General features: G+C 45.7%; 1 protein-coding gene across 8 annotated transcripts in view; it reads left to right on the top strand.

Moving 5' to 3' along the window:
* Positions 1-226: 226 nt before the first annotated feature.
* Positions 227-15066, top strand: part of ZNF827 (zinc finger protein 827) — a 106271-nt gene continuing 91431 nt past the window's right edge. For 6 of the 8 annotated variants that reach the window (XR_010429957.1, XR_010429956.1, XM_064651702.1 and 3 more), the window contains exon 1: positions 491-750. Coding sequence is in view for 6 of the 8 variants with exons in the window: in XM_064651702.1 (XP_064507772.1) it covers positions 708-750 (43 nt within the window). In the remaining 2 variants the exon portion in view is untranslated. Of the gene's footprint in view, positions 434-489; positions 751-15066 lie in introns of those variants that run through there. The other 2 variants (XM_064651703.1, XM_064651704.1) reach the window with 2 other exon arrangements.

The following is a 15066-nucleotide window of genomic DNA, read 5'->3' as shown; positions in this document are numbered from 1 at the left end:
TTTTTTTAATTTTTTTTTTTTTTTTTCGGTAAGAGAGGATTAGCAGCGGGTGCAGGACCGGGGGCAGCGCATCCTCCGCCCGCCGCGCCGCGCCGCGCAGCGCCGCGCCCGGGGCCCGCGGGGAGCGGGGGCACCGTCCCCTCTTGCCCCGCCGGGGCGCGCGTGTGTCGGTGCGTGTGCCCGCGCGTGTGCCCGCCCGCCGGGGCCGTGCGGGGGTGTGCGCGGGTGTCCCTGCCCGCCCGCGGGCGCGCCGGGAGCGCCGCCGCCGCTGCCCTTTGATCCCGGCGTTAGTGTTAGTTAGGGGCCGGCAGGAGCGCGGGGCGCAGCCCTCGGCACCGCCGCGCCAGCCCCCTCGCCCCGGCACGGCGCCCGCCCGCCCGCCGGGAAACACATCCCCGGCCGCTGAGGGATACTGCGACCGGGGACAAGCCAGGTGCACGACCGGGTTGCGGGGGGGGGGTGGGTTAGGGGGGGTGGGGGGTGGGGGGGAGAGGAAAAGAAAGAGAGAGAAGGGGGAGAGGGAGCCCTTCGCGGTGGCTCCGGGAAAACCGGCTTCAAGCCCCCTTTCCCCCGGCGAAGAGGGGAAAACCCGCCCCGGTTAGCAGCTCCCCCGGGGGCCCCGGCTTTGTGCCCGTCCGTGCCCCCCCCTCCCGGTCTTATTTGATCTCCCGTTAAACCAAGGAGGAGAATGTGAAAAAAGGGGGAAAATGCCCAGGAGGAAGCAGGAGCAGCCCAAGCGCCTCTCTTCACGTAAGTGCCCCCTCTTTTTGCCATTTTCTCCTTCCTCCTCTCCCCGTCTCCTTCCCCTCTGCAGCCGCCTCCGTCGTTTCGTGCATTAGTTTAGGGTTACAGAGGTGAAACTGACAAAGACACAGCCTGGGTTATTCCTCTTTTAGGTCTGAGCTAAGGCAGCCATGTTGGTGATGAACAGCCTTGTGCCCTTTTAATTTTTCCTCTCTCTCCTTTCCCCCCTTCTTTCTTCGCGTCTCTCGCCCTTTCCTCCCTCTCCCTCCCCTCGCCCGTGATTGTGCATTTGTGCTGAGGGTGGGGGGGCGGGGGGGGCGGTGTGGGTTTCTCTTTGGGGCCGGAGGGAGGGGGGGTCTGTTTTATTGGGGTGGGGAGGGGGGCTAAACACCGGAGGGGAGGGCGGCGAGAGGGGAAGCGGCTGCTGGCGTCTTGTGCGGAACCAGCCGAGAGGTCCGTCCCCGGCTAAAGGTTGCGGCGGGGCTGGGCGGCCCGGGAGCGGGGCGCAGGCGGGCAGCGGCCGCGGAGGGGGCCGGCGGGGGCACCCGCACCGACCCCGGGGCCACCCCGGAGGGGGCCGCGGCCGCCGGCGGCGGCGTGGGAGGGGGCGGCGGGGAGGCAGACCGTGGCAGGCGAGGTCCCTGCAGAGCAGGGAGAGGAGGCGGCGGCGGGCTCCGGGCTCCTCCTGGCCGCAGTGAAATGAAGGGTCAGGCGAACCAGGCGAGACTCAGGCTCCGGCGGCGCTGCCCCAGACGAGAGCAGCAGAGCACAGGGCTAAAGTGCATCCGATCCTCCGCCCGCGGGCACCCCCTGCGCTTACACACACACAGACACACACACACACACATACAGACACACACACATCCCCTGACACGGCTCACCCTGCCCTGCTGGCTCCCTCCTCCCTCCCTGCCTCTTTTCTCCCCTCTTTGCAAAACAGTTAACTTTTCTGCCGCTCGCTCTCCACCCTCTCCTCGTATTCAGCGCTCGGCAGCTATTGAGAGGGAGGCGGAGGGGAAGGGAAGAGACCTAAAAATACCCTGCCCCTGCGTGGCCCCAGGGCTGGTTTAAGGAGAGCGGGGGGTGGATGGAGGGGTCATTTGTCTGTTTGTCTGTCCCCGGCACATCTGCTCGGAGCGTGCCTGCGGCCCTTCCGCGCCGTGCTCGGGGCAGGGCGAGGGCTGAGCCGCCGGTGCCGGAGCCGGGCTCGGTCACCGGGAGTTCACCGGGGCGGCTCCTGCCCCTGCCCGCGGGGCGCCGCTGCGGGCGGAGCGCGGCGCGTCCCCCGCCCCGCTCTGCGGGCGGAGGGGCCGGGGCAGCGCTCCCAGCGCCCTTCCAGCGCCGGGATGGGGGTGTCAGCGAGGAGGGGCACCGGGCTGGGGGCGAGGGGGGGGGCGGCACTTGCAGCCCCGCAGATATTTGTCACTCCTTTTCCTTTCCTCCCGAGTCGAGTCAAAAGGGCTTGAGTTGCGGTGGGCTTTGCTTGTGGGGTGGGTTGATGTTTGGGTTTTTGGGCGGGGAGGTTATTCCCCCGTCTCCCCCCTCCCCATCCCTTCCTATTGCCGTTTGCCCCCGCGTAGCCCTTCGGCGGAGGAGCCGAGCCGGTAACGCCGATTCCCCGCGCAGAGCGCGGCTGGCACGGCTCGGCTGGGCTCGGCTCGGCTCGGGGGGGGGCAGCGGGAGCTCGGCGCCCGCCTCTGCAGCGCCCCGGCCCCGGCGCGGCGGGCGGGGGCAGGGGCCAAGCCCGGGCGCGCAGGGCCGTGCGCGGCCGTGGAGGGGCGGTGATGGGGCGGGAGGTGGGGGGGGAACCGGCTCGGCAGGAGCCCCGCGGGGGCTCTCGGGGCGGGCGGAGGCGGCGGGGCCGCGCCGGGCTGGCGGCTGACCTTGCCCTCGCCCCCGCCCCGGCGCTGCCCTCCGCCCGCCCCTGGGGCTGACATCAAACCTGGGCTCCATCTTGGCTCGCCCGGGCGCGCCGCGGATGAGGCGGCGGAGGGGGCTCCGCTCGGCCCCGGGGGCTCCGCTCGGCCCCGCGGCCCCGGCCCCGCGCTGCCCCCGCCGCCGGGTTGCGGCTGCGGCCGCCCGCGGCCCCGACCTCCTGACCGCCGCGCCGGGGGAAGCCACGGCTTTTTTTGGGCCGACGAACAATTGCCTTCATTGTGCGAATAGAGTTCGGCGTGTGTTGCTATTTTTTTTTTTTTTTTAAATTACACGGCCTAATCTGTACTTCTTTCGGATTAATTTTTTTAGTTCAGTTCACTGGAGGAGTTTGGGTGGGTTGTTTTTTTTTTTCTTCCTGGTGTGTGATACGCAAACACACCGTATGTCCCACGTGAACGCTACTTTTCGGTGGGATTTATTTATTTTAATTTCTTTTGCAACTGAATCAAAAAGCTGTTATTTGACAATAATAACACTTCAGGTCACTCAGAATATTAGTGTTCTAGATTCAGCAAATGCCTTGGAATTCAGTGTACAGATGCTGTAAATAGTGATCAGGGATCTTACTTTGGGGTTTAGGGGGGGTTTTTTGTGGTTTTTTTCAGGGGGTTTGTTGTTTTTGCAACATGTTGCTTTAATGGATGCTCAGTGTAAAAAACATTTTTATTCCACAGTTCTCGCTGGTTTTAGCAATACATTTCTTAGCGGGACAGAGTGCGTATTTCACCTTGAAGTATTAACAGTGGCAGAACTGTAAAGTGCACCACGGGCATCCCAAAAGAAGCTGGCTAATGCTGTGCTCAACCTTAACTCTGCCCCATTGAGGGCATCGCTGTTGTGATTCACTCCTGAGTTACGTGACAGGTTGCTGCTGGTTCGTGAATGGTCTCCAGTACACCTAAGCGATGTAGCACCTTACTGAAACTCCCTGTGATATTTTGGATTCTGTTGCAGTTGTTTGGGAAAATAAATAGTCGGATGTTGATACACAGAATAATTTACCAGTGTTACAGTGTAACTGAGCAAATGTAACTTGGTCTGGCAAGTCCTTGTCAACTCTAGTACAGCTTGAGTAGGAAGCTGTGTTCTCAGGATTTCTAGGCCTTAATTAGTTTCTTATAAGTTGTTATGTACCCTGAAATGCACCTGAGGAACACTGTCAGGCTGCTTGCAGTGATAGTATGTAGCTGCTGGTGACCCAGACCCTGATTTTATACTTCTGTCCATTGACTTCACTGGACAGTCCTCATGTAAATTTAGAGGTAATTCCACATGAGAAGACTGCACTGCCAAAACACACACCATGGTGAAGAAGTCCTCTGTGCAAGAGTTTGCTAGAGATGTATGAGGCTGTTCTGAGAGTTTAGTTCATTTTCAAGGGAGTTGCTGGATACTGACGCTTCAGTGTTTGAAGGAAGAGAAGGATTGATATAATTAGATGCAATAATAGTGTGTTTTGGTGGCATCTGCTTAAAAGGGCAGAGTTAAGGTTGAGCTTTCAGTCATTGCAGTTGTTTACAACATAATTTAGTTTGGAAGGGTCCTTTAGAGGTCGTCTGGCCTAGCCCCCTGCTCAAAGCAGGGTGAACCTCAGGGTTCAGTCAGATGGATGGGCCCTTTGAGACTCCAGTATTTACATGTATTGTAAGTGGAGTTTTCATGTGTAAAGAAGTCAGTTTTGGGGAACTGTTTAGCCACATATGGCAGCAGAATGTCCTCAGTCACACTCTGTGAAATAAAAAGGAAAGTGCATCCTTCTTAATTTAAGATACAAAGGAATGAGGAAAGCATTTTAGGAGTTCCTGGATAGACAATGGCTCATTCATATCCAAACTAAATACTACAGCAGTGTAGACTCAGTTTAAAATGACAGAGTTAGGTCTATAACTTACAAGTTTGCCCAGTACACATTTGTCCTATGATTATTTTTGGACGTGACTACCTTGGACAAGTCAATTCATTTGCACTGGAATGTTTAAAGGAATTTTGCTCATTCCTGTGTGTACATGTGTTGGAGGTTTTTCCCTCCCATTCAACCACTTCAGCACTTAAATACTTGTTTCTCATTTATTGAGTTAGCATAAGAATCTTTAAAAATACATGTATAAATACAACTTTACTCTGTTTTTATTCTCCTTGTTGCTTCACTTTCCATTCTACCTCAGACTATTATTTTCTTTACTGAAAATTCCTGGAAGTCTGTTACCTTTGAACTGCTCCATGTGACTTGAAAGAGCTCAGCCTGAAAAGTAGAAGTTTTGGGAAGTCTTGAGGCACTCGAGTAAATGTTTAAGATCTAGATCACTACATTGCCTTAAGTGTAGCAATCGATACTCCTTGGGGTTTGATTCTGTCTGGGAGGCTTGTCAGCAATGCAATTTGTGAATGAATGCCACAATTCTATTTATTCAGAGCTTGCATTTGTTACAGAGTAGCAGATGCTACACTGAGAAGTTTGAACTCCTGCTAGTTTCTGAGGAATGCTTTTAATGTAGGACAAACTGCAGTGGAATTTTCTGTTAGATTTATTTTGTTAAAGAAGGAGATGTGGAATTGATACAACATTAGTTTCAATATCAAAAGCTAGATAAGTGATAATAAGGGGGCATAACTCTTCTTGCTTTAGTGGTCAGGTACAGTGTTAGATGTTCCAGATACCCTGTTGAAGTGTTAGCTCTTTCTATACAGTAAAAAACCACTTGAACTCTGTGAAGCTTTTTATTATATGGGGTTTTTATTGCTCGATTATATCATCAGAGGACAAAGAAAATACTGTCAAACAAGTAAATTAATAGTGATTTAGAGCTTCCTTCTTTTTTATTTCTGTAGCTTGCTTCATTTGATACTTTCTGATAGCAAGAGAGGAAGTGTGTTGGATAGGTTTTTCAAAAGACTTCCCAATGTCAGGAAAGCCTTTACTGTCATTTAGCATTAAAGAGTTGCCTCCAAGACAAAATACTTTTGCCAGGAACAGGAATCTTTCTCTTTTAAATGATTTTATTACTTTACTAGCACACATTGCATGTGTAAGGGGAAGTTTTTATTTGTTCTTCTAACATATTTACTATTTTTAACCTCTTAACCACTGCAGGGATCTTGATCTAGCACATAGTCGACAAGAGGATCCATGTAGGGAGAATTATTGTTATTAGTAGTATGATTAGGTTAATAACACCTCTCAAATAAACAGCAGCCTTTTGGTGGATTGAGTAACATCCCCATTATTCCATCTGAGGATACCGTTCTTATTTTGTCCCTGTTGTGCTAGTGAAGTGGTCCCAAACTTCTCAGAAATACCTTCTCCCTTCATGGTGATCCTGTCTGATGTGTAAAGTCTCTGTCTCCTTAAATTTGCTTGCTAATTTTCTTTTTTATTACGCAAACTAAATCAGTCTTATAAGAATCATTCAGTCATAAATGTCTACAGCAAATCAATGGTAGAGTATGTTTTAGTGTTGTCTGATAGTACAAAATATAAATAAATCACACTGGAGTATAGATTGGACCACCAAAAAGTCAGTGTTGTGCTTATTAAACTAGTTTAGTCTTTAGGTTCTTATGAATTAGATTTTAGAGAGGGTAGGGGTGCCAAAGATTTAAAACAAAACTGCAAACTTTTTAGTTGACCAAACAGGAAAACCCACAGGTAGAGCAGTGGAATGGGAAATGTAGGAACATGCAGACAGAAAGAATTTTTACTTTTAAAATGGATGAAGAAGAGTATGACTTAATCTTTGTAACAGAGGAATTGTTGCCTTTTTCATATGTAAGAAGGCAGGAGTAGGAGGAATTAAGTTTAGAAAAAAAAGAAGGAAGAAGAGGAGCCAGGAGGAGCTGGCTGTTCAAAGTGAAGTATTAGTAATTTCCTATAATTTAATCAGACCAGATCCCAGAGCAAGATAATGAGAGCATGACCTACAAAAGAGGACTTTTTGGAAGTTAAAAGGTTTTCTAACATGAAGCATCACAAGGCATGTGATTTGTCATGAAGCACTGTATAGAGGACTCTTTTTTTTCTTTCACATTGCAAAGAAATCATGATACAGACATAAGTTCAGATGGTTAGGAAATGCTAATATGGGTTGTGCCTGGAATCCTTTTACTGTTGCAGCTGTTAAAGTGCTCCAGAGTGATGCTTGAAGAGTGTATCTTCTCAATAATATTTTGTCTTCACTTCTAGTACACCATTTTTTGTTGCCTACTTTGCCATTCATGGTATTTGTATCATTTGGGTTTATGCATACAAAACCCTTGAGGATGTATGAAGGCTAAAGTATCATGTGCCTTACAAAAATAATAATATGCAAGATATCTGGACTACAAAGTAATCAGCAGCATGTAATAGAATCCAGTTTTCACGGGGGTGGGGGAGTTCTCTTCCTTTCTCTATCTTTCTGCTCCTCAAAGAAAAGTTTTATTTTTGTTCTACTTTAAGTGTTCTCTCTCAAGAACAATAAATGCTATGGGATGATATGACCATGAAGGATAATAAATTACATTGGGCTGAAGGAAAAAAAAAACAACCAACCTCTAAAAGGTGGATAATATCCCTTTCTCCAAGGATTTTCTTTTTAAAATGTTGATTCATACTTCTTTTGAAAGGATGCATGCTGCAGGGTTCAGGCAGCATTGATGGGTGCAACTATACACTGCATTGTGGCTACTTTAATGAAGGATTCAGCAGCTTGTAACCCATAAACTCACATGAGAACTTGTCTTTTAGTTTTTCCTCTTCTCCAGACTAACTTAGGGTCACAATTATGGCAGTGTTATGCTCCCAAAAACAATTTCTCTTTTCCTCACATATCTTCAGTAGCATTTACAGCCTGGTGTCCTCCTTGGTCTAGATGACAAATATTCTCAACCCGAACTTGTCAGCTTAGTAGTTAGCTCTGTTCCTTAAAATTTTTTCTGCTTTTCAAGGGGTTTCCTTGTTTGTGGTGTAATTATGCTGAGTAGTAGAATTCCAAGTCAAGCCTAACAGTAAGACAAGCCTGTTCCATTTTGCAGGTTAAAAATTCACGTGGAGTACAAGTTTGGGTAATTTGGAATGACAAAAGAGTTATGGCTTTTGAGAAACATGCAGTAAAGGTAGAAAAACTGGGCTGCATAAATAATCCTTTTCCTTGTTCTTTTCAGTACTTTGGCAACAGGATTGGAAGTAGAGGGGAAAGAGCGAGTAGTGCTGATAGCACAGTAGATAGTTTTTATGCAAGACTGATGATTTAGTTGCTGTTTAGAATAAATTCCATTAAAAATTAAAGGGTTACCAAGTGGTAGAGGTCTTGTCATGAGTAGTATAATCAGCAGAAAATGAAATTAGGTTCCAAACATCTGCACTGTTTTGTTTCTTTTGTTAGGGATGCTCTCACTAGGGTAGAAATAAAATTTTTGAAGCAACTCAAAGCCAAACTGCTGTCATCATCCCTTTGAATTCTGCATGGTCCTACCTCTAGGGATTCCCTTTCTCAGGAAGGGCTTATAGCTCTTCTGGCCCTCATCTGGGGTTTACTGCCTGGATGTGGTTTCTCTCTATGGCGGGACTTTCTGTGCAGGTACAAAGAATTCTTCCCTGCATGGTCCCAAGTTTTATCTGAAAGTTTCTCTAAGGGAGAAGATTTGGCACAAGCTTGCTTTAAAATGACATCTTCCTGTTCTGAATGAATGTTTTGGACGTATCATGATTATTGGTGCCTGTTAGATTTTGTAAGATGCTGTATCAGGGCAAGTAACTTTTAGAAAAATGCATTAAAACAACTGATGGTTTTAATAAGTGTGTATTTAGCTTAATGAGTAATCCCCATGTGTGTCTTCAATGGACATTCTTTGCAAGCTTCCATACTTCACTTGACTTGTGTAGTCATACAAATAATTACTCATCTCAAAAATTAAAATACGAACACACAACACCAGCTGATCGTTACCTAGAGTGAAAAGTAAGGAACAGAGAGAGTGGCAGGCAAGTGTATCTAGATAGCAGGTGGTGGTGTAGCTGTGTTTGCTTGCTTTCCTGAAGCACAGCCAGAGTCTCTCCCTTTATAAACCACTGTGCCAAGTCTAGACCTGGTAACTAACGACTGAGGACCCATTCCTTTATGTGTTTGGAGCAGAACTTCCTCTTGTCTACCCCTGTATTTCTAGCACTTTGAGCCCGTGAAGAGCCCTTCTCAGGCACCAGTGTAAGCATAACAGCCTAGAGCTGCTCTAATTTCTGCTGCCCCCAGGCTCTCACCCTGCTCCTTGTTCTGGGAAGGAAAGGCTGACATAATCCTTTTGTCAATTCTGCCTTGCCAAAGGGAGTTCTTTGCACAGTGAATAACTCTGCAGGGGGCTCTTCTGCCCACCTTGAGGTACTTGAACATTGCCCATAACGCCTAAATAGACTTCATCATAATTGTTTATATTGTCTTCCTGCACAGTGCTGTGCCACATTGAGATAACAAAGCAAGCTCTAAATAAGCTACCTTGTGTATGGGAGGCCGTTATCACAGCAGTCTACCCAGGTTAATTCAGCTCTACTACTTGTGGGTATACTCAAGCTGGCTCAGGTATCACTACACAGCACTGCGTTATTTAGTAGAGACACGCTCTCATGAGAATCAGAGTTGTTGTCTTTGAAGACATTTATTGGCCTGCACAAAAAAAGTGTTGGTAAAGCTCACAAGAGATTCCAGCCGAGAAATGCACTTTGGGAAAATAAAATCAAATCCCACTGCCATTGTCACACTTGTTTGTTTGTTCAGCAGAAAGAGCCAGGAATGAAATGGACATGAATGTGAAACTTCCACTTCGCTTCTAGCTATTCCTTTACGTCTGAATTTTAGGTGGATTTTTAGGCAGAATGTCAAAACTGGTTGCTACCATTTATGCTGTGTCTGTGCCCTAAGTAGCCACAGCATTAGTTTCTTGTACCAGGAGCTTGGCACAGAATCCTAGATTTCTTTAAAATAAGATTTGAGGAATGCCTACTTCTTGTTCAGTGCTTGCATGTTAATTATGTGACCTCTGACTTCTTAATGTTGAAAGCTGAGGCAGTGCCTAAAACTGTGTGCCTGGAATTGAGGAGTGCCTGTTCCACATGGTCTGCTTCTGTGTGTTCGCCTACCACTAGGAGAAGCATCCTAATCCTCTCTTATTTGGCTTTGCTTGTTAACCCCAAGCAATCCTCTCAGGGACACAGAAAGCAGCTGTCTTTGGTAGCAAACACAGCACGACAAAACAAACACTTCTTGAAGCTTCCCTTAGATACGTTACCATAATATCATGCATGTGGGAGGAATTAGAAACACAGAGAATATAATTTGCCATGTTTTAATCTGACTTCAGGAGAGAGGGAAAAAATTAAATTATAGGGAAGTAGATTCCCATGGCATGTACAGGAAGGAATAATTTCAGTATCTGAAACCTAAACCTTTTCTTTCTGAACCAGTTGGAAAGCTAATGAGCATCAGCACTTCAGGCAGAATATAATGGTAAATGAGGAGCACGTTATTTACCAAAAGTAGAGCAGAAGCTGCTTATAGCAAAAGTAAACAGAAACTAGTCAAAACTATAAGAGATCTTAGTTAAAGCAGGTACACTGGTCTGTTATTACCTGCTCTGGTTGAACATTGCCATACATACAGTTTGTGAGCTCTTCCCTTTGCTTTGTGACCCCTTGATAGGAGTTGTAAACTCAATAGGGATAATTACAGGCACTGTTGATCTGAGATTTCCCATGTTTGGGTTTTTTTTGCCAGCTACATATTAAGGTGACAGGGATTTCTAGTTGACTTTGTTTCTTTTAATTTATTGATCCCTGAAACAACTTTAATAAATGTGTTCTAAAGCAACACTTCCATATATTTTAAAAGTCCTTTCCTAAGAGTCAGTGTTTTGAGTGCTTACTGTGGGTTTTTCTCTTTCTGTATGTTAATAAAAGGTAAAGAAAGTTCACAGCATTTGCTTTCACACTACCTTTCTGAGTTCAATATTTAGAATGATTTAAGATGACCTCACTGAGTTCCACTTAACATTATTTTTAAGATTGAACTTAATGTTTATTATCAGGAAAGGGCCATCTTTGCAGCTTTCCTTTGATCTCCCTTGTGCTGTTAGGGTAATGCAAATGTTACAGAAGTTGCCTTGGCCTTCCCAGACCAGGATTCTTATTGCATGGGAGTGGGGGATGTTTCTAGGAGAGAAATAATGCTGTTGTTTCATACATCTTCATAGCACTAAAACTTAGAATAGCCTATGAATCAGAGATGGAAAGAGTTAGAGATGAAGCCATGGCTGGAACGCATTCAGATCTAGTTATTGCTGGTTAACAGCCATTTCCAGCTGCTGTTGGTAAGCCAGTGTCCAGGCTCTGTCTAGGTTAGAAAACACAAGGGAGAATCAGAGCACATCCTTTGCCAAATACTCACATGCCACACAGGAGAGAACGTGGCCCTACACATAAACTGAAGTGTTTGGATTATTGAATATGTAGCAGTAGTGATTCTTCCCAATCGAGCGGAATGAGATGCTTTTGCCGGAATGCCAGTGGGACCGTTGGGAAGGCGAGATGTGTTATTTATGCTCAGAGAAGGAAATAATGAGCTAACCAAAAAAGTCAGAGTATGCATAGGTCAGAGTGTACAACACCACATCATCTCATCAAGGTAGGCAAACATAACCAGTTCTTTGACAGTTTTTCAAGCTCTAGTATGTCCTTTATATGGAGAGCAGACAGCCAGACTCCTGCAGGAATAAAGAGACAGAGATAGAGATGCTGTGCTTGTCTTCCTTCCTTAGAAGCTACCTGGGTTAACTTCGTGCTGGGGAGGTGAAAACCACCCTTTGGCCAGCAAGAATTTTCCTCATGCTGTTTTACTGGTGCTGTGAGCTGTATCTGTGTTCAAACAGTTTTTGGGTCCAAGAGCTCTAGACTGCAATGACAGAGCTGTTGGGGTTATATGACGATTGTGGGGATGTCTGGAGCCTTGGCAGCGTAGTTTACAGACATGAAATCTCTGGCATTTTGAGTGCTTGTTTGGGTGGTTGGTTTTTGTTTTTTTAACTTGTGGCTCAACAGGGAGTTTTCTTTAGAGAATCTTCACACCTATCAGCAGAGCTTCACACACAGCCTTTTTCAGCTTTAATTCTTGTGTAGGACTACTACACTGATGAGGACCAGTTTTTTTCTGTCTCTCTGTCTATTTCTTCAAAACCACTTGTGGTGTAATCACTGCTTTTATCACTGATAATTTTTCTCTTTTTCACCTTCTGCCAGTCAATATTTATGATAAGTTTTCTATACCAGCTGAAGAAGATTGGTCAGGAAAGGTAGGAAAGTGGAGAAATAGTCATTTTTCATTTTGTTAATATCAGTGCTTTATCAGTGTCACTCCCTGAAGACTACTGGTGGTTTCAGAAGTTAATAGAATGAGAAGTTATTTGGAACTGGTTCAAGAGAAGACACAGCATGCCTTTAAGCACTGGAGAGAAGAGGAAAAGTGAAGGTTGCCATTTGTATTATCCTCAACATTGATGGCCTGGCTCAGGAAATTAGAGACAGTAGTCATGGAGGAAGCAGCTCAAAAATACCATGTTCTTCTGTAGGGCTTCTGATTGCTCTTTCAACTGAATGTCTCCTGAAGTTCTCTTTTCTACAGTAGTACTTAGACATCAGGAAGTAGTTAGACATCAGAAAGAGACAAGGAAATATTGTTTCCTCCACCTTTGTTGGTTATGTATATTGCATAGGAGTATGAGCCAGGGATTCAGCCTGCTGTCCCAGGCACGTGTGACCCAACAGAAAAATAGTTTCAGCCTGAAACAGAGCCTGTATTCTAATTAGGTCCTGTAGGAAAGATACACCTAGCAGTTTCTCGAGGAAACTGAGGTAATAGTTATTGAGGTTGTTTGAGCATCTGTAGAGCAGTTTTCCCTCAGGATGATGCTACAGGGGGAACAGAACTAAGTAGGGAGAAAGTTGGAAAGCATGCTCCTTGAAATGACTGGATGTGTTCTGGTGCTGCTGTATGTTTTTGCAGTGCTGCTGAAAACTTCTAATAGAGCTTTTCTCAAGTATTGGAGCTATGCTAGGCTTACATTAGTCTGCCTCTGTACAAACCCTGGTGGGAGTTTACCACCTCTCAATTCCAAACTTTGACTATGCTTTTGAAGAGATACAGGAAACCAGATCTATTGCATGGTCCATTGTGTTTAATAACTTCTGTGTGTAGAGGAAGAAGAATGATATATAATTGTACTTCTGGTTTCAGTGTCTGTATTAGGTATTTTCTCTTCTCCTGTTCTGGAAATCTCTTACTCTTACCAGTGAGAGAGGAAGCATGGAAAGTGAAATTTTACCTGAGCTCACATGCATCTACCTTGCCGAAGATTTAATATTCCATTTTTAGCCCAGATCAGCTCACTGGCAAGGATGATAGCCTGTGGTTTTTCCACACTCTCCTGCCACCTGCGAGCATTGGACTGTTCTTTAGATTCCCACCAGGAACACTGAAGCAGCTCTGCCTTGAAGATAAAGTCAGTAACTGCAGGTTCTTTAATAGTATTTGTTTGTCTTACCTTCCTCTGGTATATTAATGATTTCTTCCTACTTTATAATGTGTAGGGAGCACGTGGCTTGGGGAGGAAGATGGTTTGGACCTCATAGGAGATGCTGAGAACTGGAGCCTGGGAACCTCATGCCCTGTGTACATGCTCAGCCATGCAAGGAGTAGCGATGGAGAGACAGCAGGTGCTCTTGCTGTGGCATTCAGGTGGGCTGAGGGAGCACCGAGGGTCGTACACAGAGCAAGAGTAAATGTGGAGACAGCAGCCTCAAATAGTGACAGCAAGGGAGCTTTATTTTCTGGAGCTATCACTTTGCTGTTTAGAAACCTTTTTTAAATAAGCCTGTTGTAATCTTGTTTATAGTAATTAAGGATTTGTTAGTAATTTAAATAGTTGGTTTTGGCAATGTGCAGGTCGTCTTCTCGCACGTACTGGTAATGTCAGGTTGAAAACATTTACACAAGGATAAAAGTCAAGGAAGCAGGTAATTGACTGATTTATCAACCTTAGCAGACAATTTTTTCTGATACATGATGGTGGCTATGGTAAATTTACTCTGGATTGCCTAAGGGCATGATACTATATGGTGTGCACAACACACGAGGGCAGCTCTTTGAAATGAATGGGTGAAGGAGCGGGTAATCAGCCAGTGTGGTTTTGGTGCCTTGATTAGCCTCTTGGTCAATGGTTTGTCCTGTAGGAAAGTTGGGAATTGCTCTGCACAGCACAGCTCAGAACATAGGTGATTGTGGCTTTTTTCTGGAGCTTTTAGATCAATTTTAATCTTTCAGGTAATGGGAACTTCTTGTATACTTATGGTCATCCCCAAGCCATAATAATGAATTACAGTAGTGATCAGTAAGTTATTTTCATTGCAAATTGTTTGTATGCAACAAAGCATACATGTTTGAATACTTTTCTCACTTTTTTTGCCAGCTGAATTGACACTTGCAGCTTCTCATCCACTTCCTTTCCAACTGTAAGGGTTACTAAAATCACATTGCTGTGGTGACCCTGTCAGTTTTGAATGACTAACCACAATAAAACGAGTTGCACGTATTGAGTGTTAATCAGTGTTACAATAATCTACAGCATAAAGTTTATTCTTGGCTGCTGTAAATTGTGAGGAATATTTGAGGATTTCCATGCCTCCTTTTTTACTGTTGGGGTTGTGACTGCTGAGGCTTGCAGTGCATTTCAGTGAATGAAGATGTGTTTTGTTGCAGTAAAGAGTTGCGACAGCTATCACTGCAGCCAGTTCTGGGGAGGTGGCAGGTCAGGTGCAGGCCTTAATTAAGATGAATTGTTTGCTGATGAAGGCACTCAGTAAGAGTAGGCAGTTTATAGACGCAGCTCAAGACCAGAGAACACAGGTATGCAAAACACAAATTTTGTTACCAAGTTAAATGAAGATTAATAAGCAAAGCTTTCCCACATCTTTTTGATACCTAGATCATACAAAATGTGATGTAAAAACCTGTACTATTCATAATTACTTCAGTTTTGGTATGGAGGTTTCTTTTCTTGGGTAAATCTTGCTACATAAAAGCGATGCCGTTAAGGGTGCTTCTCCCAGTTTTCCTCCAGTGCTTGCCAAAGCTTTGTGGATACCACTGGCAGCCAAGAAGAATATAATCACTTTAAAATGCCTTGAGCCATGGAGTCAATAAATAGATTCTCTAAGCACGTCTTATACTTACCCTTCGTTTTGGAGACTGATCATCACAGCACCAAAAAACTTTGTAGGGTACGCAGAAAACTTCCTCTGGTCTTACTTGAGCCATTTGAGGGAGAGGCTTACCTCTCTGAAATGGATAAATTCCCTTTATTTCTGAGCCT

The sequence above is a fragment of the Pseudopipra pipra genome, chromosome 4 (genome assembly GCF_036250125.1).
Source record: "Pseudopipra pipra isolate bDixPip1 chromosome 4, bDixPip1.hap1, whole genome shotgun sequence".
In the NCBI taxonomy this organism is placed as follows: Eukaryota; Metazoa; Chordata; class Aves; order Passeriformes; family Pipridae; genus Pseudopipra; species Pseudopipra pipra.
Note: the sequence above shows the minus strand (reverse complement) of the source record. Positions and strands in the feature narration are given on the sequence as shown.